The sequence below is a fragment of the Nicotiana sylvestris genome, chromosome 9 (genome assembly GCF_000393655.2).
Source record: "Nicotiana sylvestris chromosome 9, ASM39365v2, whole genome shotgun sequence".
NCBI classification, from domain to species: Eukaryota; Viridiplantae; Streptophyta; class Magnoliopsida; order Solanales; family Solanaceae; genus Nicotiana; species Nicotiana sylvestris.
The window spans coordinates 190,109,390-190,128,653 of NC_091065.1; the positions used below are offsets into that span (position 1 = coordinate 190,109,390).

A 19,264-nucleotide genomic window follows, 5' to 3' on the forward strand; every position below is an offset into this window, starting at 1 on the left:
TGACCCGACTAAGTTAGATTCACGAGACCAGTTAAAATAGGCATACTCTTGAAAAAAATTTGTATTCTCAAAGCTAAAACTCGAAATTTTTAATTAAAGGTGGATCACATCTATCTCACCCTATTCTAATGCGATTACTAATAATAAATTCATGTGATCGAGAAATAAACACTTAAATTATTTTTTTTGCCAACTAAGATTTTTCTAATTGGGAAAATAGACAGCAGTCAACAACTACACCTCTATGTTCACACTTCCATCTGCTTCTCACCTTAAAATATTTCCCAAAATTCATATTATATATATGTTCATTTATTCATTTGATATCTCCTCTGATAATTCTTCATGTTCTTGTCATTAAATACCCTCCCAAAGTTTCTTCAATATTTGACCCTTTTTCTCATAGGACTTTGGTCCTTCATCTCATTCAGTGTTGAAAATTACAAACCTTTCAATATCTTCTTTGACACCTTTCTAATATTCGGCCTAGTGCAGTGCATAGCATACGTTAAACGGCCAACTACACGAGCATAATCTAGTTGATCGGAAGAGTCGCGGTGGCCGCCTTGAAGTACAATTTCCATCGAGCGGCGGGTAGAATCCTTTGCAGACGACTTAAATACGTGACGGGGTATTGTAAGTGGCAGAGTGGCTTTGCTGCCACGATCCACTGAGATTCAGCCCTTTGTCTCTCCGATTCGTAAAAAAAAAAAAAAAAAAAAAAAAAAATCTAGTTGACTAACAGATCTTCCCGAGTTCTCAAACAACATGGATTTAGAATCAATTTCTCCCATGAAAAGTCCTCCAATTAATTTGCATTCTTCTTCTCATTCTAGTTTTCCAATTATTGCCATAGCTATTATAGGCATTTTTGCTATTATTTTCTTGCTAGTCATTTACTATGTTTTTGTCATCAAATGTTGCTTGAATTGGCAAAGAGTTGATCTTTTGAGGCCATTTTCATTTTCAAGAAGTCGAAATATTGAAGACCCTTTAACGGTTTACTCACAAGCAGTGGAAAATGAGGGACTGAACGAATCAGTGATTCGATCAATCCCCGTTTTCCAATACAAGAAAAGGGAAGAAAATACAACAACTTCTTGTGAATGTGTTGTTTGTTTGAATGAGTTTCAAGAAGATGAGATGCTAAGAGTCATTCCAAATTGTGGCCATGTTTTTCACATTGATTGTATTGATATTTGGCTTCAAAATAATGCAAATTGTCCACTTTGTAGAATTAGCATCTCATTATCAAAAAATACAACAAATTCCCAATTGGATCAAATCATCACTCCTCAAGATCAAGACTATGTTGTGATAGAAATAGGGGATTTATCAATTAGTCCTTCTACTAGAAAAATTGAACCAAATGTACCAAAAACAAAAGTCAAAAAATTGAACCATGTTTCAAGTATGGGAGATGAATGCATTGACATAATTAGGAACAAGGATGAACAATTCACATTTCAACCAACCAGGAGATCTTTCTCAATGGATTCGGCGTCGGATCGACAACTTTACGTAGCAGTTCAAGAGATTATTCAGCAGCAAAGGCAAGTTACTAATGTTAGTCATAGTGAAGGTAGTAGTAGTAGAATTAAAAGATTTTTTTCATTTGGGAATGGAAGAGGATCAAGAAATGCAGTTTTACCAGTTCACTTAGAGTCATAGTGTGTGGGGGTGGGGGGGGAGGGGTTATTTTCAGAATTTGGTAGTTTTTGTTGGTATAGATGTAAAGTTTCTTGGATTTGTTTAGAAATTTTTTGGAAGATAGTTGTGGAAAATAGAAAAATATAGGGAGAGGTAATCTCTTTTTCTCTTTCATGTATATTTTTCCTATAAACTGGTCTTTATTTATGTACTTTTCTCAGCAGTTGTAGCTAAAGATATGACCATTTTATTGATTCTTGAAAATTTGAAAAGCTAGAGTGGCATATGGATTCGATTGGGATTGATTCTACATGGTTGGATGGATCTCCTTTCCATAGATTCGATTGGGATTGATTTTCACGATCGAGCCGTTATCAAAAGCGTGTCTACTGACACCTGCGAAAGTCTTCAACTTGCACGACGTCTCTTTCCATTTGCCCCAACTATGAAAGAAAAAAATGGGCGCAACACTTTATTCTCTTCTACCGCTCTTTGTTTACTTCTGGCTTGAGCTTGTAAAAATTTTGGACTCTTTAAAATGATCAGTACCATGCCACAACAAAGACAATCTCTTGTATAATTTGATGATTGTTAGAATCCACATTTATTTCTAATTAGTTTAATCTCTCTTGACTTCAAAGGATACTAATAAAATGAAGCACTAAACTAATACAACAATCTCTTGTCTAAAGTGCACATGCCACTTTAGCCTTTTGACCATCTAGTATCCGGTAATCATTGGTCAGAGTAATTCAGATTTGTGCCGCATAAGGTCTATTAAGGGAGAAGCGCTCCCTACCTGAAATTTCTCCTTGAATTTGTATTTGTTTATTGTTTTGGTTTTTAGTATATATTCTAAGGTTTTGCTTTAAAATCATTTGCATTTGATGCTAATTTTGGCATCATATGGTCTTCATGTTGTTCTCTTTTGATTGTGCTGCATTTTTCTTCATCATTTCTCTCTGATTTGGGATCTTCTTTTCCCCACAAGAGCAAGTAAAGGCCAACAATGACTATTACTGCTCCTATTATGCTGAAAAAATATGAAGAAAAAAGTGGATATTTAGAATAAGAAAATATTTTATATATATATATATATATAATGAAAGATAATGATGGGGGCTCCTATAGGCTAAAAGGTAAATGGAGGTTATATATAAGACAAATCGCAAGCGGTTGTCATCAGCTTGTGCTGTAAGGTGTTGGGTTAAGTCCCATAACGAGCGCAACCCGTTAAGGTATACTTGGAACTTTTCCCTATGTTCATATAATCCACCTCTATTCTCCTCACACTTACAAAAAAGAAAAGAAGAAAACAAGACAGAATTGTTTACCTGCCCATATATAGCTTTTCCCCAAAGACAAAGTATGCTAGAATTGCCACTAATATTGTTGATAGTGGATTGAACATAGTTACAAAAACAGGTCCTTTTTGCTCATTGCACCAAAGTTGAATAAACACCACTAAACCAGAGATCACTATACCCTGTTTTAAATTAAAAACAACACATTAAAGTTTGTCACATCCAAATTAAGTTTCAACAACAACAACAAAAGAATGGCAGCCGTTGTACTAAGTTTCCGTTATGTGTGGAGTCCGGGGAAGAGCCGGACCACAAGGGTCTATTATACGCAGTCTCACAAGTGAGGTCTGGGGAAGATAGTGTGTATGCAGACTTTACCCCTACCCCGAGGGAGTAGAGAGGCTATTTTCGGTAGACCCTCTGCTCACAAAGACGAAAAGAGAGACAATTTATCAGTACTATCAACAGAAAACAATAGAAATAATGACAGTAACATTAGAACCAGAAAATAGGCGAAAAATAATAATAATAATAATAATAATAATAATAATAATAATAATAATACCCAGTAAGTAAGGCCCGGCACAATAAATCCAAATTAAGTTTCATTAGAGAAATAATTGAACTCTTCTTACCCCATATATTGTAGACCAAAAATCAATGTTGAAACCAATGGTCCAAGCAGCTCTTTTATGTTGTACAATGACAGTGTAAAAAGCTGATTGTGCTGCTCCAACAAAACTCATCCATGTAGTCAATGACAATTGTGCTGGATATCTTTTTAGTGTGTAAGCCTGTAAATTTTTTTGGTAAACTAGTAAGAAAAGAGAATTCAACTTAATTTCAAGTTGTAACAAGTTTGTCATGACCCAAAATTAGACGGCTGTGACCGACATTCGCTGTGATAGGCATCCGACAGCCAGAGGTGGATGCAGTGCAGCAGCACCAATTCATTTGAATCTAGTACTTTCAATGGTGAAATATAAAGTTATGTGTATAAATCTCCTAAAATTGCAAACATATATTATATCTGAACTCATCTTATAAAAATATAATAGATTCAACGCTAAGAACCTTAAATATTTAACCCATTAAGCTTAAATTTTGGATCCGCATCTGATAACGACTTAAAGCTCGCTAAGTGAACCTTTAACGCCGAGCATAATAGAAAAAAAAACACATAATCAAGATCCAAGCGTCTCTGTATTGTTAAACACATGCAAAATGGGGTGTCGGGAAGCCCCTATATAGGAGCGGAGCCAGGAGTTCAGACAAGGGGATTCAAAATAATGCCCTAGTCGAGATTTGAATTGTTATTTAAAGCAACTTTTGAACCCCCTTTACCTTTATACTATAAAATTTTCCTATGTCAAGGAGATTCAACAGTTTATGCGTAATCGAAAAGTTCCACTTTTTTAACCCTATTTACACAGTATAATTTTTCGATGAAAAAGATTAAATTGAACCCCTTCCCTCTTGCTAACTCCGCCCTTGCTCCTGTACCATCATACAACAGTTTACAGTGCAAAACTGGTTTCGAAATAGATAGGGTAAAAGCTTCATTTATCTTATTTGTACAGTATAATTTTTCGACGAACGGAATTAACAGATACGAATTTCATAGAAGGACCTGCATGATGTACCATATGGACCATGTAATGCAGCTAGCAACTGTCAAAATGGACCCTTTCAGCCAATTTTCATGCACAAAACTGCTTCCTCTTTGAATATAGATGAGAGGTTGCCATAGGTTTTTCAGACAAGCTCCTTTGTACAATGTCATTGTCATTACACCAGCCAATGAAACCAGTGTTCCTAAGATTTTTGCTATTCCCCTAGGATCTCCAACATTTACAACTTCCAACCTAGTACAACAAAAAAAATTAATTAGAGTTTAAATTCTATGCACTGTCAGTGTAAAGGATATTTACACTACCAGGTCACTAAATAAGTAATAACATATAACATCGATTAAATAGGGAAACCCGGTGCACTAAGCTCCTGCTATGCACGGGGTCTGGGGAAGGTCCGGACCACAAGTGTCTGTTGTACGCAGTCTTACCCTGCATTTCTTCAAAAGACAGTTTCCACGGCTGAATAGGTAATAGCAGGTAACGTCGATCAGTAAACAAAATAAATGTTAAGTGACATGTTATAGCATGTCAAAATCACACTGATGGTGTAAAGATTTTTACACTGTCAGCAGTGGCGGAGCTACATAGCTCCAAAGGGTGTCAATTAACACTCCTTCGCCGGAAAAAAATACAACGTTTAGGCAAGTAAAAGTTGTTCTTCTATGTATATATTCTATATATTTTATCCCCTTGACTTCTTCATGTAATTATTTCTTTAAACTTTGACACGCCTTAGTGAAAATCCTGATTATACTGACTGGCGGTACATAGAACTCAAATCCTTTTAATTGATGAGTTTAAGTAAATACTACTACATAGTTAGATTTTAGTTTCATAAACTATTAATGTCTACGTTCTTTTCTTGAAATTATTGAGATTTAATTACCTGAATATTACTGCTAATACAAAGGTCAATGCAGCAATAGTGTTGACCATAGAAGATACAAAAGTTGGAGAAGTGAAATTCAAGCTCACAAAGTACATATTCAACGTCAAACTCACTCTGACATGAAAAACAAACTGTTAGTAAAAAAAAAAATTCTCCTCAAAACTATATTTTAAAAGGATGATATGATGTTCAACTGAGCTTACCCCATAAGAGAAAGTACAAAGATTTCCAATAGCAAAGCCAAAGTCAACTTTGGTCTTGTTTGTCTGTAGAAAAGAAACAGAATTCTTTACATATTAATCGCCTACTCGGCACGAAATTTAAGAAAGAAATGAAGACTTTTGAAAGTTTCAATCTTGAATATATCATGACGTTTGTATGGTTGTAAGCCTTTTTGAACTTATATGATATTGAATATGCCATAAAATTTGTATGGCTATAAAAGATAGTAAGTTTGAGTTAAATTATTTTCAGATTAAAAATAAAAAAATAGTGTCATATGAAATGGAATAGAGGAGCTAATAGCTTGAAACATTTCATAGCAGTTTCCCCTCCCTCCCTAAAAAGGATTAACTATTATGCACTGATTTTACACTATCAGGTCACTTGAAAGATAAATACATATAACTATTCCATAAGAAATGGAACTGGCCATCGGAAAAAATAAAGCAGATAGCCTACTATAACAGTTGAATTATACTAAGTTATTATGAAAGTTGTCTCCATGTGACTAATAGGTTTTGAGCCGTGGAAGCAGCCGATAATGCTTGCATTAGGGTAGGTTGTCTATATCACACCCCTTGGGATGCGGATTTTGTCAGACCCTGCGTGAACGTGAGATACTTTGTGTACCGAGTTAGCTTTATTTTAGTGCATGTATTTGGATTAGAGAAAAGTGATATATACGTACCTTTCGAGAAAATAAGCAAATGGTAACATAACTAAACCACCAACAATATGCCGATAAGTAACGTAGACATGAGGATTCATCCCATGATTGAAGGAAGCTTCAGTTATGAAGTATAGAAAAGTATAGCAAATCTGAGCTAAAATCATAAGAAAATGAGGTTTGAACTTCTTGAAAATGCCCATAATAGCCATCTTCTAGTAATTGACAAATTACTAATACAATAAGATCAAGAATTTAAATACAAGAAAATATAGCCAATTTGTAAGAATGGGATCTTGTTCTTGATCAACATATTCTTATGATAATCTGACACAATTCTCCAATATAAGGATAGAATATAGTAATATGTTTCTTGTTTTTTTCTTTCTAAAGAAAAGTAAAAACTTTGAGGGGGGATTTAAAGAATGGAGAAAATAAAATATTCTAGTGGTGAATTATTCTTGAATATTTAATTATAAAAGGCATAAAAAGTCATTCAACAAACATTCTACCACCTGAAAAAACAAAAGGGAGTGCAAGATTATTGCATTATAGATGATATGTGTAGTCCACTAAAGAATTTGGAAGAAAACATTTTTGAAAGAATAAAAAGAAGACGAATTTTGTAGCTTATATGTGTGGTAGTCATTCCTCCTTTATATAAGGAGTATTGTCCTTAATTTATGTTTAGTTGGGAGCTACAGTATTAGTTACGGGTTCAGATAAATCTTGTAACTTTTACTTAGGCATTATATTTGTATTAGAAAATTCGTTAAATATGTAAAAATATTTAACATTGTGAATCCATTAACTATAACGGACTAAGAATTAGATGGCAAATTCAAAACTTATAAATTTTAAATTCTGGTTCCATCTTTGCTCATTTAAGAGTTAGGGAGTGTTGGAAGAGAATTGTGAAAAACAAGTGTTCTCAAAGAGCAATTTGTATAAAACTATTTTGTAAGGGGTCGTTTGGTAGGAGGTATTAGAAAATATAATGCAAGCATTAGCTCTATGCATTACTAATACCTTGTTTGGTATATTTTTTTAATTTGTGTATAACTAATACTTGGTATTATCCTATGTATAAGTAATGCATAGAAAACCATGGCATAGTAATACTAAGGCTATTAATGCATGCATTAATATGGTTAAAGACACAATTGTCCTTAAAGTCCCTTAAAGCTAGAGAATATGGAGGGCATTTTTGTAAACAACTATTTTTCTTAAAAATTATGCAATGCATTATACAATTTTAATACACCACACCAAACAGTAGATAAGAAATAATATCTGCATAACTAATTCTTGCATTACTAATACACCTTATTTCGTACTATTTTTATACACCCTACCTAACGACCCCTAAGTGTAATGAAGGTTGGAAAACAAGGATTAGTTACCTCATATAGCAAAGGTTGATACCTTATTTATTTTAAATAAATACCCTTTTAAAAAATTATATTCCATAGCTACCTTTTGATTTTTTATAGCCAAATATCTATTTATGTTTACCTCCTACCCTTAAGCCATAAAATAAGCTTTGTATTATTTTTCTCTCTCATATCCCCTCAAATTTCTCCTATCCCCTACCCCATATCTATTCTCCCTCTCTCTCTCTCTCTTTCTCTACTTCCCGACGTCTTCTCCTCCACCGGACGCTAGAACAATTGCCATTGTCACCCTTCTGACCGTTGTCGTTATTCATTGATACCGCCGCCCTCAGCCTCCCAATCTCCTTCACAGTCGAATTTCAATCTCGCTGGAGAAGGAGAAGAAGTCGTGAAATTTCTCTCTCAGGTCTAATGTTCTTATTTGCTAAAATAGTACACAAAGTCGACACAACCAAACAAAAGACAGTGAAATTGTCGCCATTTACAGACAATTGCTCTTGAAAAAGCAATGGAAGAAGGAAAGATTTTGACAGATGTTTTCCCGCTGTAATGGAACTTGTATTTTCAGTTAATATATATCAATATATTTTCAATGGATCTCGCTGTATTTAATTGTATTCATTGTCTTTTTATTTCATTGTATTTCAATGTATTTCATTGTACTCACTATCTTTTTTTCATTGTATTTCAATATATCCCGATGTATTCTATGTATTTTATTGTATGCACTGTCTCGCTATATTCCATGAATGTATTCATATATTTTTTTTAATTAATAAAATTTATGTATTCAGATATATTATATAATTTCTCTGAAGATTGCTATATTTTTGGGGTATTTTTCGGTTGAGAATCTTTTTTATAACTGGAAATACAAAATTTGTGTGTTATAATTGAGTTTGTTGAGTTATATTAGGAGTCTATTATATTAATTGATTCACTTTTATTTTAAAAACAGTGTAATCCCATGTTTCACGCCGTGATACAGTCGAATACAATAATTTGTCCAGCTGTAATCCCATGTTTCACGCCATGAATACAGTCGAATACACTCGAATACAAAAATTTGTCTAGCTGTAATCCCATGTTTCACGCCTAGAAATGCTACTATATTCATGAATACAGTAGCTTAAATACATCGAATACACTCTAAAAATCTGAAAATATAGCTATAGGAAGTAATATAGTAAATGGTAGCTACAACTAGTTAATAACCACTACAACATAGTGGTTTATGAAAGTTTCTCGGAAAAAAAGTGTAATTGTTAAGTTATTCTCGACATATTTTTGGGATCCACTCCTTTAATTTTGAGTCGTCTTTATAATCCCGCCATATTCGAATGAAATTCAAAATAACCAGATTTATGAGTGGTAATTGAAAAATAGCCATAGTTTCAAAAGTAATCGAAATTTAGCTATTTTTCATGTAAAGATAAATCTGAACGACAGTTCAAAATCCGAATATATTCAAGCATAATATATTGAAATTCCAGCATAATACGCTGGAGTTCCAGCATAATATGCTGGAAGTTCATACACAGGTGCTCCAATCTCCAGTATATTATGCTGAAACTTTCCGTGTGTTGGAATTCCAACATAACATGCTGAAAGTTCATACACAGGTACATCAATCTCCAGTATATTATACTGGAACTTTTCGTGTTGCAAGAAAATAGAGGTTATTTTTCAATGACTTTGCGAATTCGACTATTTTTCAATTACCCATCTGAAAACTATGCTTTTGGCTATTAGAATCCCACTATTAGTGTTAAAAAATTTGTGCTTTTGGTGTGTGTATATAGTTAGAATCCCACTGATAGCTTATCCTTTCCTGAAGTTTTATCCTAACTTTGGCGAATTATTGTATGAAATCTTCTTTTTACAAAGAAATATTTTTTTAAATTTTATTTCCCATTTTAGAAAGAAGCATAATTAATTATGCAGTGCTTCAAATTAGCTCAATAACTAGTAATCAGTTTCCATCGGTACCCGTTGAAAAAAATTGTAATACGATATATTACGAAAAATTCCATCATTCTTTCAACACGAAATTAATTGGTAAAGAGAGATGGCAACTAACGAAACAAAATTCTATAGCAAGAAGCAAACAACTAACTAAACAACATGCAATTGTAGCCTTTTGTTTGCCAATTTACCACGAAAGATGCAACGTTATATGAGTGACCAATACTATAGATTGATTAATACACAACTTGCCTCTACGATGAAAGAAAGAATTACTCTAACTAACCGCTCACTCAACTGCTTAAATATAATCGGCGAATGCATATACATCAAAATTTTATCGGATCAAATCCATCTGATATTTAGGTTATGTCCTAAATTTAAGATACTACAAGTAGAATCTGTTAAGTTTCTTGGAGGCTACTCTACTAAAAACCCTAGTTACACCTATAAAAGGGGTCACATATTCCCTTTGAAAGCATGTCAAAATTTCATAAAATTTCATGGTATATTCACAAAGAGATCAAAAACATCAAATATTATCTTTCTCAAAACCGCCAAGTGATCAACGGATGTTCTTCCTTTCATGGAGATCAAATACATCCCAAGAAAGCTCGCATCATCCTACGTTCGAGAAATACACTGGTTAAGCCCTCGAATCACGGAAAACAACTAGAGAGAAGAATTAAGGGAACAAGCAGAATTGTACTCACAAAGACTCATCAATAAAATTATTCATCTTTTATGTTTGTAATTATAATTTTTCACGTATGTTGAAATTTTTTTGCAAACAGTATAGGATACATATAATCCATCTATAATATATATAGTCAGTGTGTAATTTATGTACGTCAAGTAGGAAAAATAAATCGAAAATCTGACCAACTATTTGTGTAAATATTCATATACCATTACGAAAGCACATATTCTCTACATTTTTTTTAGAATGCCGGAATAACTATAACTACAACATGCATGATTAACAAAAGCTGAAAATTCGTTTAGTTGATTCTATATATGTGCGCTAGAAAAAGTATATGCTGCTGTTGCCAGCATCAGAAAATATCAGATGCCGATTCTTTAAATTTATTCAAAAATCAAAATATATAAAGTCCAAAAGCTAAATATAATGTGATCAAGTAAAAATAGCACGGTATAGCCAATTTTCGGACTGATCATTCAAAAATAGCCAGCGTTTACAAAGTCAATGAAAAATAGCCACTATTTTGCTGCAACAGAGACCGGTCCAGCATAATATTCTGGAATTCGGTGCACTTGTGTATGAACTCCAGCATATTATGCTGGACCGGTATACTTTGCTGACTAAGTATAATATACTAGAGACTGGAGCACCGGTGCTCCATACTCCAGTATATTATACTGGACAATTATACTTGCTGGAACTCCAGTATATTATGCTGGAGTTCTAGTGTACTTATGCTGGAGTTCCAGCATACTTATCCTGGAACTCCAATATAATATACTGGCATATTTTCCGAGTTTTGAACAGTATTTTTGCTCAGATTTATCTTTACATAAAAAGTAACTAAATTTCGATTACTTTTGAAACTGGGCTATTTTTGAACGACCAATTGTAAATCTGGCTATTTTTGAATTTCTCCCTACGATCAACTACCTTTTGCTACTGCTCCCTTGATGAATGACCAAGAGAATAGTGAAATACAAAGAATTTAAGATAAGGTGCTAGAAAATATAAAACGATAACATCATTTTAACTTCAAAAAATTTATCCCCAACAAATATAGTTTGCAACTAGTGACCAACAAATATCTTTCACCTTTATATTGGTTTAAGGGAGAAAAAGGAAAATGAAGCTCACTCTTATTTTTGTCTCACTATTTTGTTGGATTTACTTCTCTTTCATTATTATAAGATTTCTCCACTGTCTTTTACTCCTTGAGCCATACATAATAAGTAAGAAGAATTAACATAAGGTAGTCACTCTAAAAGGCTACTATTTAAGAATTAGTCAGAATTTCAATTTTTGAGTTCAAATTTTCAAGACAAAAATATCCTGAATTGTCATGAAGTTAGGATTTTTAGTTTAAAATTTAAGAACAAAATAAATACTTGCTAATTTCTAAAATGCATCACTAAGAATGGCTATATTGATTTGACCAAATAGGAAACTTGGGTGCAAATCGACATGAGCAGACTAGAAAGCTAGAATGTGAGAACCAACAAAAGCTATCAAATAAACTACAGCAGAAGCAATTGCAATTGCTATGTCAACTAAATGTCCCCTATTTTTGGACTAATTGATGTCTAAATCCATTTTCTAAAGAGTGAAACTTACATCCTCAAAAAAACGAGATAACATAAACGAGCTACAAAGTTTGGAAATTCAACAAAAAGAGAGCAAAATGAGAGTGCAGTAAAACTGCAAAATACAACGCTTACAAGAAACTCTTCAGGGGCTATCGTGCTGCGAATCAATCACAACAAAACTGAATCTTATCCCTTAAACTGTTTTTGTCTTAGGAGCCGCCTTCTTCTTTGTGGATCGCCTGGGCATAGAGTTCTTCATGCCGATAAAGAAGAGCAGCCCGCCAAGAAGTGCCAGGCTCTGTCAAAAAGATAGTGCAAAATACACAACTTAATAAAACCTTGCCAAGTTTCGCTTCAGAAATAGCAAGTTCGTAATGAATGCAAGAAACAAAAATCCAAAGAGACATCCATTGCCTTACCTGAGTAAACTTGACAAAAAGTTGAGCAAACTCTTTCTTGTCAACATCGTAGTTGTAGAAGTCAAATAAGATGGGGGTAGTAATGGCCTGATGCAAAAGCTTCATTGACGAAAACCAAGATCAAGATGCAATCAGCCGGATGAAGCAAGCAAGTTCAAATAATTCACTTGTTTTAACAAAGCAACTTCGACGAATAATTTGAGGAAATGGAAGATACACACCAGGATGTAAGCTCCAAGAGAGCTACCAAAGACAAAAAGAAGGCTTCCAAGACCCTTCATAACTAAGGCCCCCAACACTAGATGTTTCATCTGTAAATGACATATCTTAAGTTAGACAAACAAAATAGACATTGTTAAAACCAAATTTAATTAACTAAAGCCAAATTGTTACCTCTACATGTGGTACTTGAAATCCTGTGTGTGTCGCCACATGCTTTGAGAAAACATTGAACTTTGGGCTTAAAGCCTTTGCTGCTGACCCACCATCAAGCCCAAATTCGCTGAATCTATAAAAAGCCATCATATATGAGGCACGTATGCAATTAAGAGTTAAAGACCTCAGTGTGTAACTTTTTAATTATGTCTAACATCTTTTTTCAATATTCTTCAACATCTTAAAACAACAACAACAACATCCCAGTATAATCCCACCAGTGGGGTGGGGTCTGGGGAGGGTAGTATGTACGCAGACCTTACCCCTACCCCGAAGGGCAGAGAGACAACATCTTAAAACAAAAGTATGAAATAAAAAGAAGCAGCAAGTATAGGAAAGTTTGGGGAACATTGTCAGCCAGTATATTGCTCCATAAACAAGCCTAAAGCTTTGCTCTTTGGAAAGGTAACCAATATCAATTTATATCTTCCTGGTGAACGGGCAGCATGATTGAACCTGATTATCATCATAAGTATAAATATATCTCTACAACATTTGTTTTGACTATTTTCTCCTCTTAAACAATGATTCTACATAAAGGATAGGTCACAGTGTTATTAAAAGCGCTCGCTTTTCGCTTTAAGCGATGAAGCGAGGCGAGGCGCTGGGTTAGCGCTTTTCTGCTAAAAAGGCAACTCACATTCAAAAAGCGTGCGCTTTTCTCACTTAAGCAAGAAGCGAGCCGGTAGAAAAAGTGAGAAAAAGCGTGCTTAAGCGAACAAAAGGCATCAGCTAGGGTTTTTTAAAAAAAATTGGCAAATAAACCATCTGTGAACAAACAAACATACACGACTTCTTCTCCAGCGAACTCCAGCAACGACCACTGCTGCTCCAACGACTTCTTCTCCAGATCTCGGTAAGTTTCTTCTTCTTCTTCTTCTTCTTCTGGTCTTCTTCTTCTGTTATTCTTCTTCTAATGGAATTCTTTCAATTTTTCTCATTTTGTGCCCTAAATGACTTCTTCTTCTTCTGTTATTAAAAGTGCTCTGTTTTATGCTGCTATATGCTCTATTTTCTGCAATTTATGCTCTGTTTCCTACAATTTATCAGTGAATTAATTGTTATTTTTTTTTATTGTTGGTTGTAGTAAATTTAATTTGATTATTCAATGGCATAAAGACATTTGCTTAATATGTTATTTTTAATGAGTTCTTAGCCATTTATCTATGCCTATTTTATTTTTTTTATTTATGTGTTAAATTGCGCTTCACATGAAAAAAGTGCGCGCTTCGCTTCGCGCTTCTCGCTTCTGTGAAGCGAGGCCTCGTCGCTTTTTTGCGCTTAACGCTTACCAAAACACTGGGATAGGAATACAACTTGCTGGCTAATATAAGTGATTGTGGCATGGCAGCATTGTGTTCCATATCTTCGTACCTATTCCCCAAACTAACAGCTTCCTTTACATGGACATGTCCCAGGAACATAAAAAAATATAGGTAAGCCGAAAAACAGTAAGCTGTTTGTTGAGTTTCTACCAAACCAATAAGCTTATGTTGAGTTTCTAACAAGATATTGAACTGACGTTTGTATGTTTCGCACAGAGCAGTTCAGCTTAAGATCTATATTACAACACAACACAAGCAAGAGGCGAGTTTGGACTGTTAACTCCGAGAAGAAAAATGTTACTAGGCCCCAATGCCAACCTAAATGTTGTAATAGCAAAATAAATTTAATCCAAAATAAGTGTTGCTTTAGGAAATCAAGAAAGCATTAATTATTTTTTCCCTAATCTACCCTTTCTCCGATAAATGATTCTCAAACATGTCTCTCGACAGTTATTACTCATTTTAAGGAGATATAATAAAGGTAATTTAATCAAATAACCCTTATGATTAATGCTATTAAATGATTTATCAGTCATTTGCAAACCTATTAAGAAAATCATTTAATAGCATTAATCATAATGGATATTTGACTAAATTACCTTTATCAATAAGGGTGGAATTAGAAAAGAAAATAATGCCTTCTTTTCTTATAAAAGGACAAATATTTTGGAACAATTTTTAGTACAAATATCGGGCACCTCTTACGACTCTTACAAACTATAGATAACAAAATTTCATCAGTGTTAACAATCAAAAATTTACAAGTCAATGTTTCTTTTTTTATGGTAAAACTTTTCAATCTATGCAAATCTTAAGACAAATTCACTCCCAAGCATTAGCTTTTGCAACTCTGGCAAACTAATAGAACAATTATTGTTATATCTCAACTAATACTGCACATAGCAAGGTATCCTAAAATAGCCTTCTGTAAAATAAATATAAAAGTAGCATTCAATTATATACATTAACAATACTGATATGCTTTATACTTAGTGTAATTTAACTTGTGATAGTAGGTTACTCAATATTTTTACCAAGTTAACATTTAATGCCAACCATAGAAGTTTACATGAGATTTCCTGATGAGTGACCTTATACTGCAATCACCTAATAAGTGACTTGATTGTGCAAATATTTTTTACACCGTTAGTGCATAGAACTTATATAAGAAAACCTAACTCTTCAATTAGATCGATACATAGATAGTGACGAACAAACACAATCATTCAACCAAACGTGCTTAACTTCGCTACCAAAGTAACTAGTAAGTATAAGCTAAAACAATTAAACAAATAGCTGATCAAAAGCCATATGAACAAATTCTAAAGAGCATAAATTCTATGCACTGACGGTGTAAAAAATATTTATACAATCAAGTCACTTATTAGGTAACTACAAGTAATCTCTTGATAAGCGTTAATTCTAATATGGTAAAGATGATAACCAACATGCTATCACACGTTCTATGGCTAATAGTGTAAATATATTTTACACAATCAGGTCAATTATTAGGTAATTACATGTAACTCTTGATAAATACTACTGCATCCATCCCAATTTGTTTGATACAACTCGAAATTCAAAGAGTCAAAGGAGTTCTATTTATCACGATTTTTTCATATGCCTTTTAAATATTTTAAATTGTTAATTACTGTGACTAATACTAGTACTTTTTATGTAGTTTCCAATTATGTAAATTTTTATTTCAAAAAACTTAAGATTCTATGTCCAAATTCATAGTCAAATTTGAGAAGTTTAATTCTCAAAATCTGAACTATAAAATCTTTACACCATCGGTGTATATTGCTTATATTCCTAAAACTTCAGTTTCGATTCTAGCCAACTAGTTCATCTAAATCCTACTAGATCCAACTCCTCATACACTAATTCTAACTCAGGACAGAACCCTAGCTAACTAAAAAATACAATTAGTTACATAACAAACTAAAAAAAATAACAATAAATAACTCAATGCAAGTTAACAATAATACTTCATTCCAATTCTAGTCTACTAGTTCATCTAAATTGCACTAGATCCAACTCATCTTATACTAGTTCTAACTAATGAGAACCACATAGCAAATTAAAACATAACGATAAATAACTCAATGCAAGTTAATAATACCAGATAAAGTTGTATAAATACTGAAATTACATACATAAAACCAAAAAAAAAAGTGAAAAACAGAGTAGATCTGAACTTAACTAATGATGAAGTTTCTTACTCTTGATAAGCGGAGAGAACGAAGACTGATACGAAGAGAAGCCTCCCTGTGAATGATAAGAACGCCATTACTGTACTGGCTGCTTTCTCTCTCTAGAAAACAAAGACTTTTAGAGATTCAAAAAGGAGAGAGAAACCAAAGGGACTTCTGCTGCTTTAACAGTTTGATTTAAGTATTTATTTATAGGTGAAATAACAGTACAGTTCATAAAAAGACATAAAATTAATTTATTTTTTATTTTTTAAAATTTTGGCTAATTTTTGTAATTTCCCTCCAATGCCGCGCTATATATTTGATATTCAGATTGTGAACGCGCGCGAGTAGTATAATAGTATGTACTCGCTTTAGGGACAATGGATCGAAGGGGACACGTTTTACGACCAATAGTATTTGGTCAAGTGATGTAGAATTCAGTGACGTGGCAAATGGAGAGAGCGAGTGTTAGCAACTACAAGTGCAAGATGTATGAGCTTCTAGTATTGTTTTTTCTTATTAGAAAATTTAAAATAAAAAAAATATTTTTCCCTTATTTCAAACTGGGACATCTCTGTGGGTTTCTTTCCATTGGTTTTTCTAGTCAAACAATTAGAAATATAAGAGTTGGTGGTATTGGTAATTAGATGTTTTAGGTAGGGCTGGGCATATATCAGGTAAAATCGATAACCCGAACCGTTAATTATTTGTTGGTTTATCGGTATCGGGTTAACGGTCGATAACAATTTAGAATTTTTTTACTATTGGATTATCGGTTCGGGTCTCGGTTTGCCAATTTTGTTAATTAGTTAACCGATAACTCAATAAGAATTAATAAAACTACGACTTTATCCTTAAGTATAGACAAATACTAGGGCTTCAGTTCATTCTCTGTTATTCTTTCTCAACCCCACTCTTCAGTTAATTCATCTTTATTCTTCATAGACCTTATTAGTTACTCCTAGCGTAAGTCTTTAGTATACTATATGTGAATTCTTCTCTTTTTTGCTTAACTCCAGTGAATTGTCTTTTCTTTTTTGCTTAACTCTAGATTGAGTTATTTTTCGGATAAACCGATTATGATCGATAACCGATTAACCAATACCGGATAACCGATATCTTATCGGTTCGGTTATCGGTTTATCAAATTTGTAAACCGATAACCGATATGTTAAACCGATAATATTCATAACCGAACCGACCGACGTTCACCCCTAGTTTTAGGTTCGGATCAATCAAAAAAAATTAATAGGGCACGATTTTTCTTTTAATGAACTTTATGTGTCGTGATAGTCAAAGTTCAAAGGCAACTATCGAACATCAAATAAGGAACCAAAAAATAAATGAGAGTTCTTCTCAATAATAGACGATAATTCTAATCCAAATTTTCCTTAAAATTATGTTTCCATAATATTCTTAGTAGGATTTTCAAACTCCATATAATTACCATCTATAACAAGGAAAGGAGGGATAAGATTATTGAAGTTTACATCAATTGTGGTACATAAATTACATAAAATATTACTTTTATCACTTGATAAAGAAAAATAGGAATTGGCTTTCAAGATAAAGACGTTTTATGTCATAATTTAACTTATTATTTTCTAAGGAAAAGTCTTTAACAACTTGTTTGGATGGTTGTTACGTGTCGTTTCATATGTATCGTATCGTACTATATTGTATTGTATTGTATCGTTTGATAAATACAATGTTTGGATAGATTGTGTCGTTTGTCATCGTTTCATGATATCACGCACCAGCAATATGAAGAATAAACTTGCAATATTATAAAGAAAAATTATGATACAAGGTAAAATTACTATATAAAAAGATAGGGTAAATGATAAAATAAAATAATTTAATAATAATAAAGGGTGAGATTGAGAGAAAAAGACAAGGTAACAATGCGACCACATCAAATCGGTCGTTACATAAAATGGCACATTTCGTCGTTATGTAACGACGGATTTAACGATACGATACAATAAAATTTAAGTAACAATCAAAACAAACATTATATTTAAAGTAACAATACGATACGATACAATGAGTAACAACCATCCAAACAAGCTGTAAGCGGGTGCTATGGATCCCCAAACTTTAGAAATTTTGTATTCTACTATACTTCCTATATTATAGTCCATGGAAAAGATTTTTTCACAACAAACCAAGCAATCTATTTCAATTTTTATTTTATTTTTGGGTACAACGGAAAATAAATTAGAAAAAAACTTTCCAAAAAAAAAAAAAAACTCTAGTCAGGAGAAACGTGCCATACATATCACAAACAACAATAAACTATGAAAAAAAGCTTTGAGCACTTTCAAGGAAACAAATAAATACCTACAAAATTCATGAGCAAGAGTCAATAGAACCCTAGCAATTAAGGAGCCACATTACAGGTTGGCCTATTGTCACCTCTCTAATCAAACCTTGCCACTACGGAGCACATTATATATTGAACTCGCAGAGTTTAAATTCTGAATTGATTTACTACGGTTAGAACCCAAATCTCTATGAATCTCAGTTCATTTAGAATTTACGTTCACATCATCTTTTTTATCTTACAACATGAGTCTTTAAGTTAATTAATGTGCCATCGAGCACTAAAAAATGGGAGATTTAATGCATAATTAAGAAATTGTTAGCTTAAACATTAAGATATGTAATTAAGAAAAGAATAAAAGTAAGAAAGTGGGAGAGGACGTACATGTTTGCTTCACAATGAAGAAAGAATAGAACGTGCCATAATTTTCTATTGGCAAATCTAACTGTACCCTAGCAATTAGCCAATTTCAATTTAAAAGGATATTCTATTAGATCGTGGCATAGATGTGTTGAAGATGTTTTTCGTTATAATAAATTGAAAGATC

General features: G+C 33.1%; 3 protein-coding genes across 3 annotated transcripts; 1 reads left to right on the forward strand and 2 right to left on the reverse strand.

The window, feature by feature from the left end:
• Positions 1-348: 348 nt before the first annotated feature.
• LOC104230360 (RING-H2 finger protein ATL16-like) lies at positions 349-1,673 on the forward strand. The gene has a single exon (XM_009783147.2). The coding sequence runs from the start codon at positions 769-771 to the stop codon at positions 1,669-1,671; it is 903 nt and encodes a 300-aa protein (XP_009781449.1). The 5' UTR covers positions 349-768; the 3' UTR covers positions 1,672-1,673.
• A 528-nt stretch (positions 1,674-2,201) lies between these two features.
• Positions 2,202-6,976, reverse strand: LOC104230368 (WAT1-related protein At5g07050-like). The gene is made up of 7 exons (XM_009783155.1): positions 6,388-6,976; positions 5,681-5,743; positions 5,475-5,591; positions 4,585-4,819; positions 3,590-3,748; positions 2,985-3,136; positions 2,202-2,683 (listed from the first exon to the last, which is right to left on the reverse strand). The coding sequence occupies exons 1-7, from the start codon at positions 6,576-6,578 to the stop codon at positions 2,506-2,508; spliced, it is 1,095 nt and encodes a 364-aa protein (XP_009781457.1). The 5' UTR covers positions 6,579-6,976; the 3' UTR covers positions 2,202-2,505.
• A 4,941-nt stretch (positions 6,977-11,917) lies between these two features.
• Positions 11,918-16,588, reverse strand: LOC104230376 (uncharacterized). The gene is made up of 5 exons (XM_009783166.2): positions 16,419-16,588; positions 12,827-12,941; positions 12,655-12,744; positions 12,434-12,532; positions 11,918-12,312 (listed from the first exon to the last, which is right to left on the reverse strand). Exons 1-5 carry the CDS (start codon positions 16,484-16,486, stop codon positions 12,208-12,210), a joined length of 477 nt encoding a protein of 158 aa, XP_009781468.1. The 5' UTR covers positions 16,487-16,588; the 3' UTR covers positions 11,918-12,207.
• Between the last annotated feature and the right edge of the window lie 2,676 nt (positions 16,589-19,264).

Bases quoted from the DNA above. Each gene is read 5' to 3' on its own strand.
- LOC104230360 (XM_009783147.2), top strand. From the start codon at position 769: ATGGATTTAGAATCAATTTCTCCCATGAAAAGTCCTCCAATTAATTTG.
- LOC104230368 (XM_009783155.1), bottom strand. From the start codon at position 6,578: ATGGCTATTATGGGCATTTTCAAGAAGTTCAAACCTCATTTTCTTATG. The intron at 5,744-6,387 runs GTACGTATATAT...TCTTTTCTACAG, and splicing joins TTTGCTTATTTTCTCGAAAG to ACAAACAAGACCAAAGTTGA. The intron at 4,820-5,474 runs GTAATTAAATCT...TTGTTGTACTAG, and splicing joins GTATTAGCAGTAATATTCAG to GTTGGAAGTTGTAAATGTTG.
- LOC104230376 (XM_009783166.2), bottom strand. From the start codon at position 16,486: ATGGCGTTCTTATCATTCACAGGGAGGCTTCTCTTCGTATCAGTCTTC. The intron at 12,942-16,418 runs GTAAGAAACTTC...GGCTTTTTATAG, and splicing joins GTTCTCTCCGCTTATCAAGA to ATTCAGCGAATTTGGGCTTG. The intron at 12,533-12,654 runs GTGTGTATCTTC...TCGTCAATGAAG, and splicing joins CTCTTGGAGCTTACATCCTG to CTTTTGCATCAGGCCATTAC.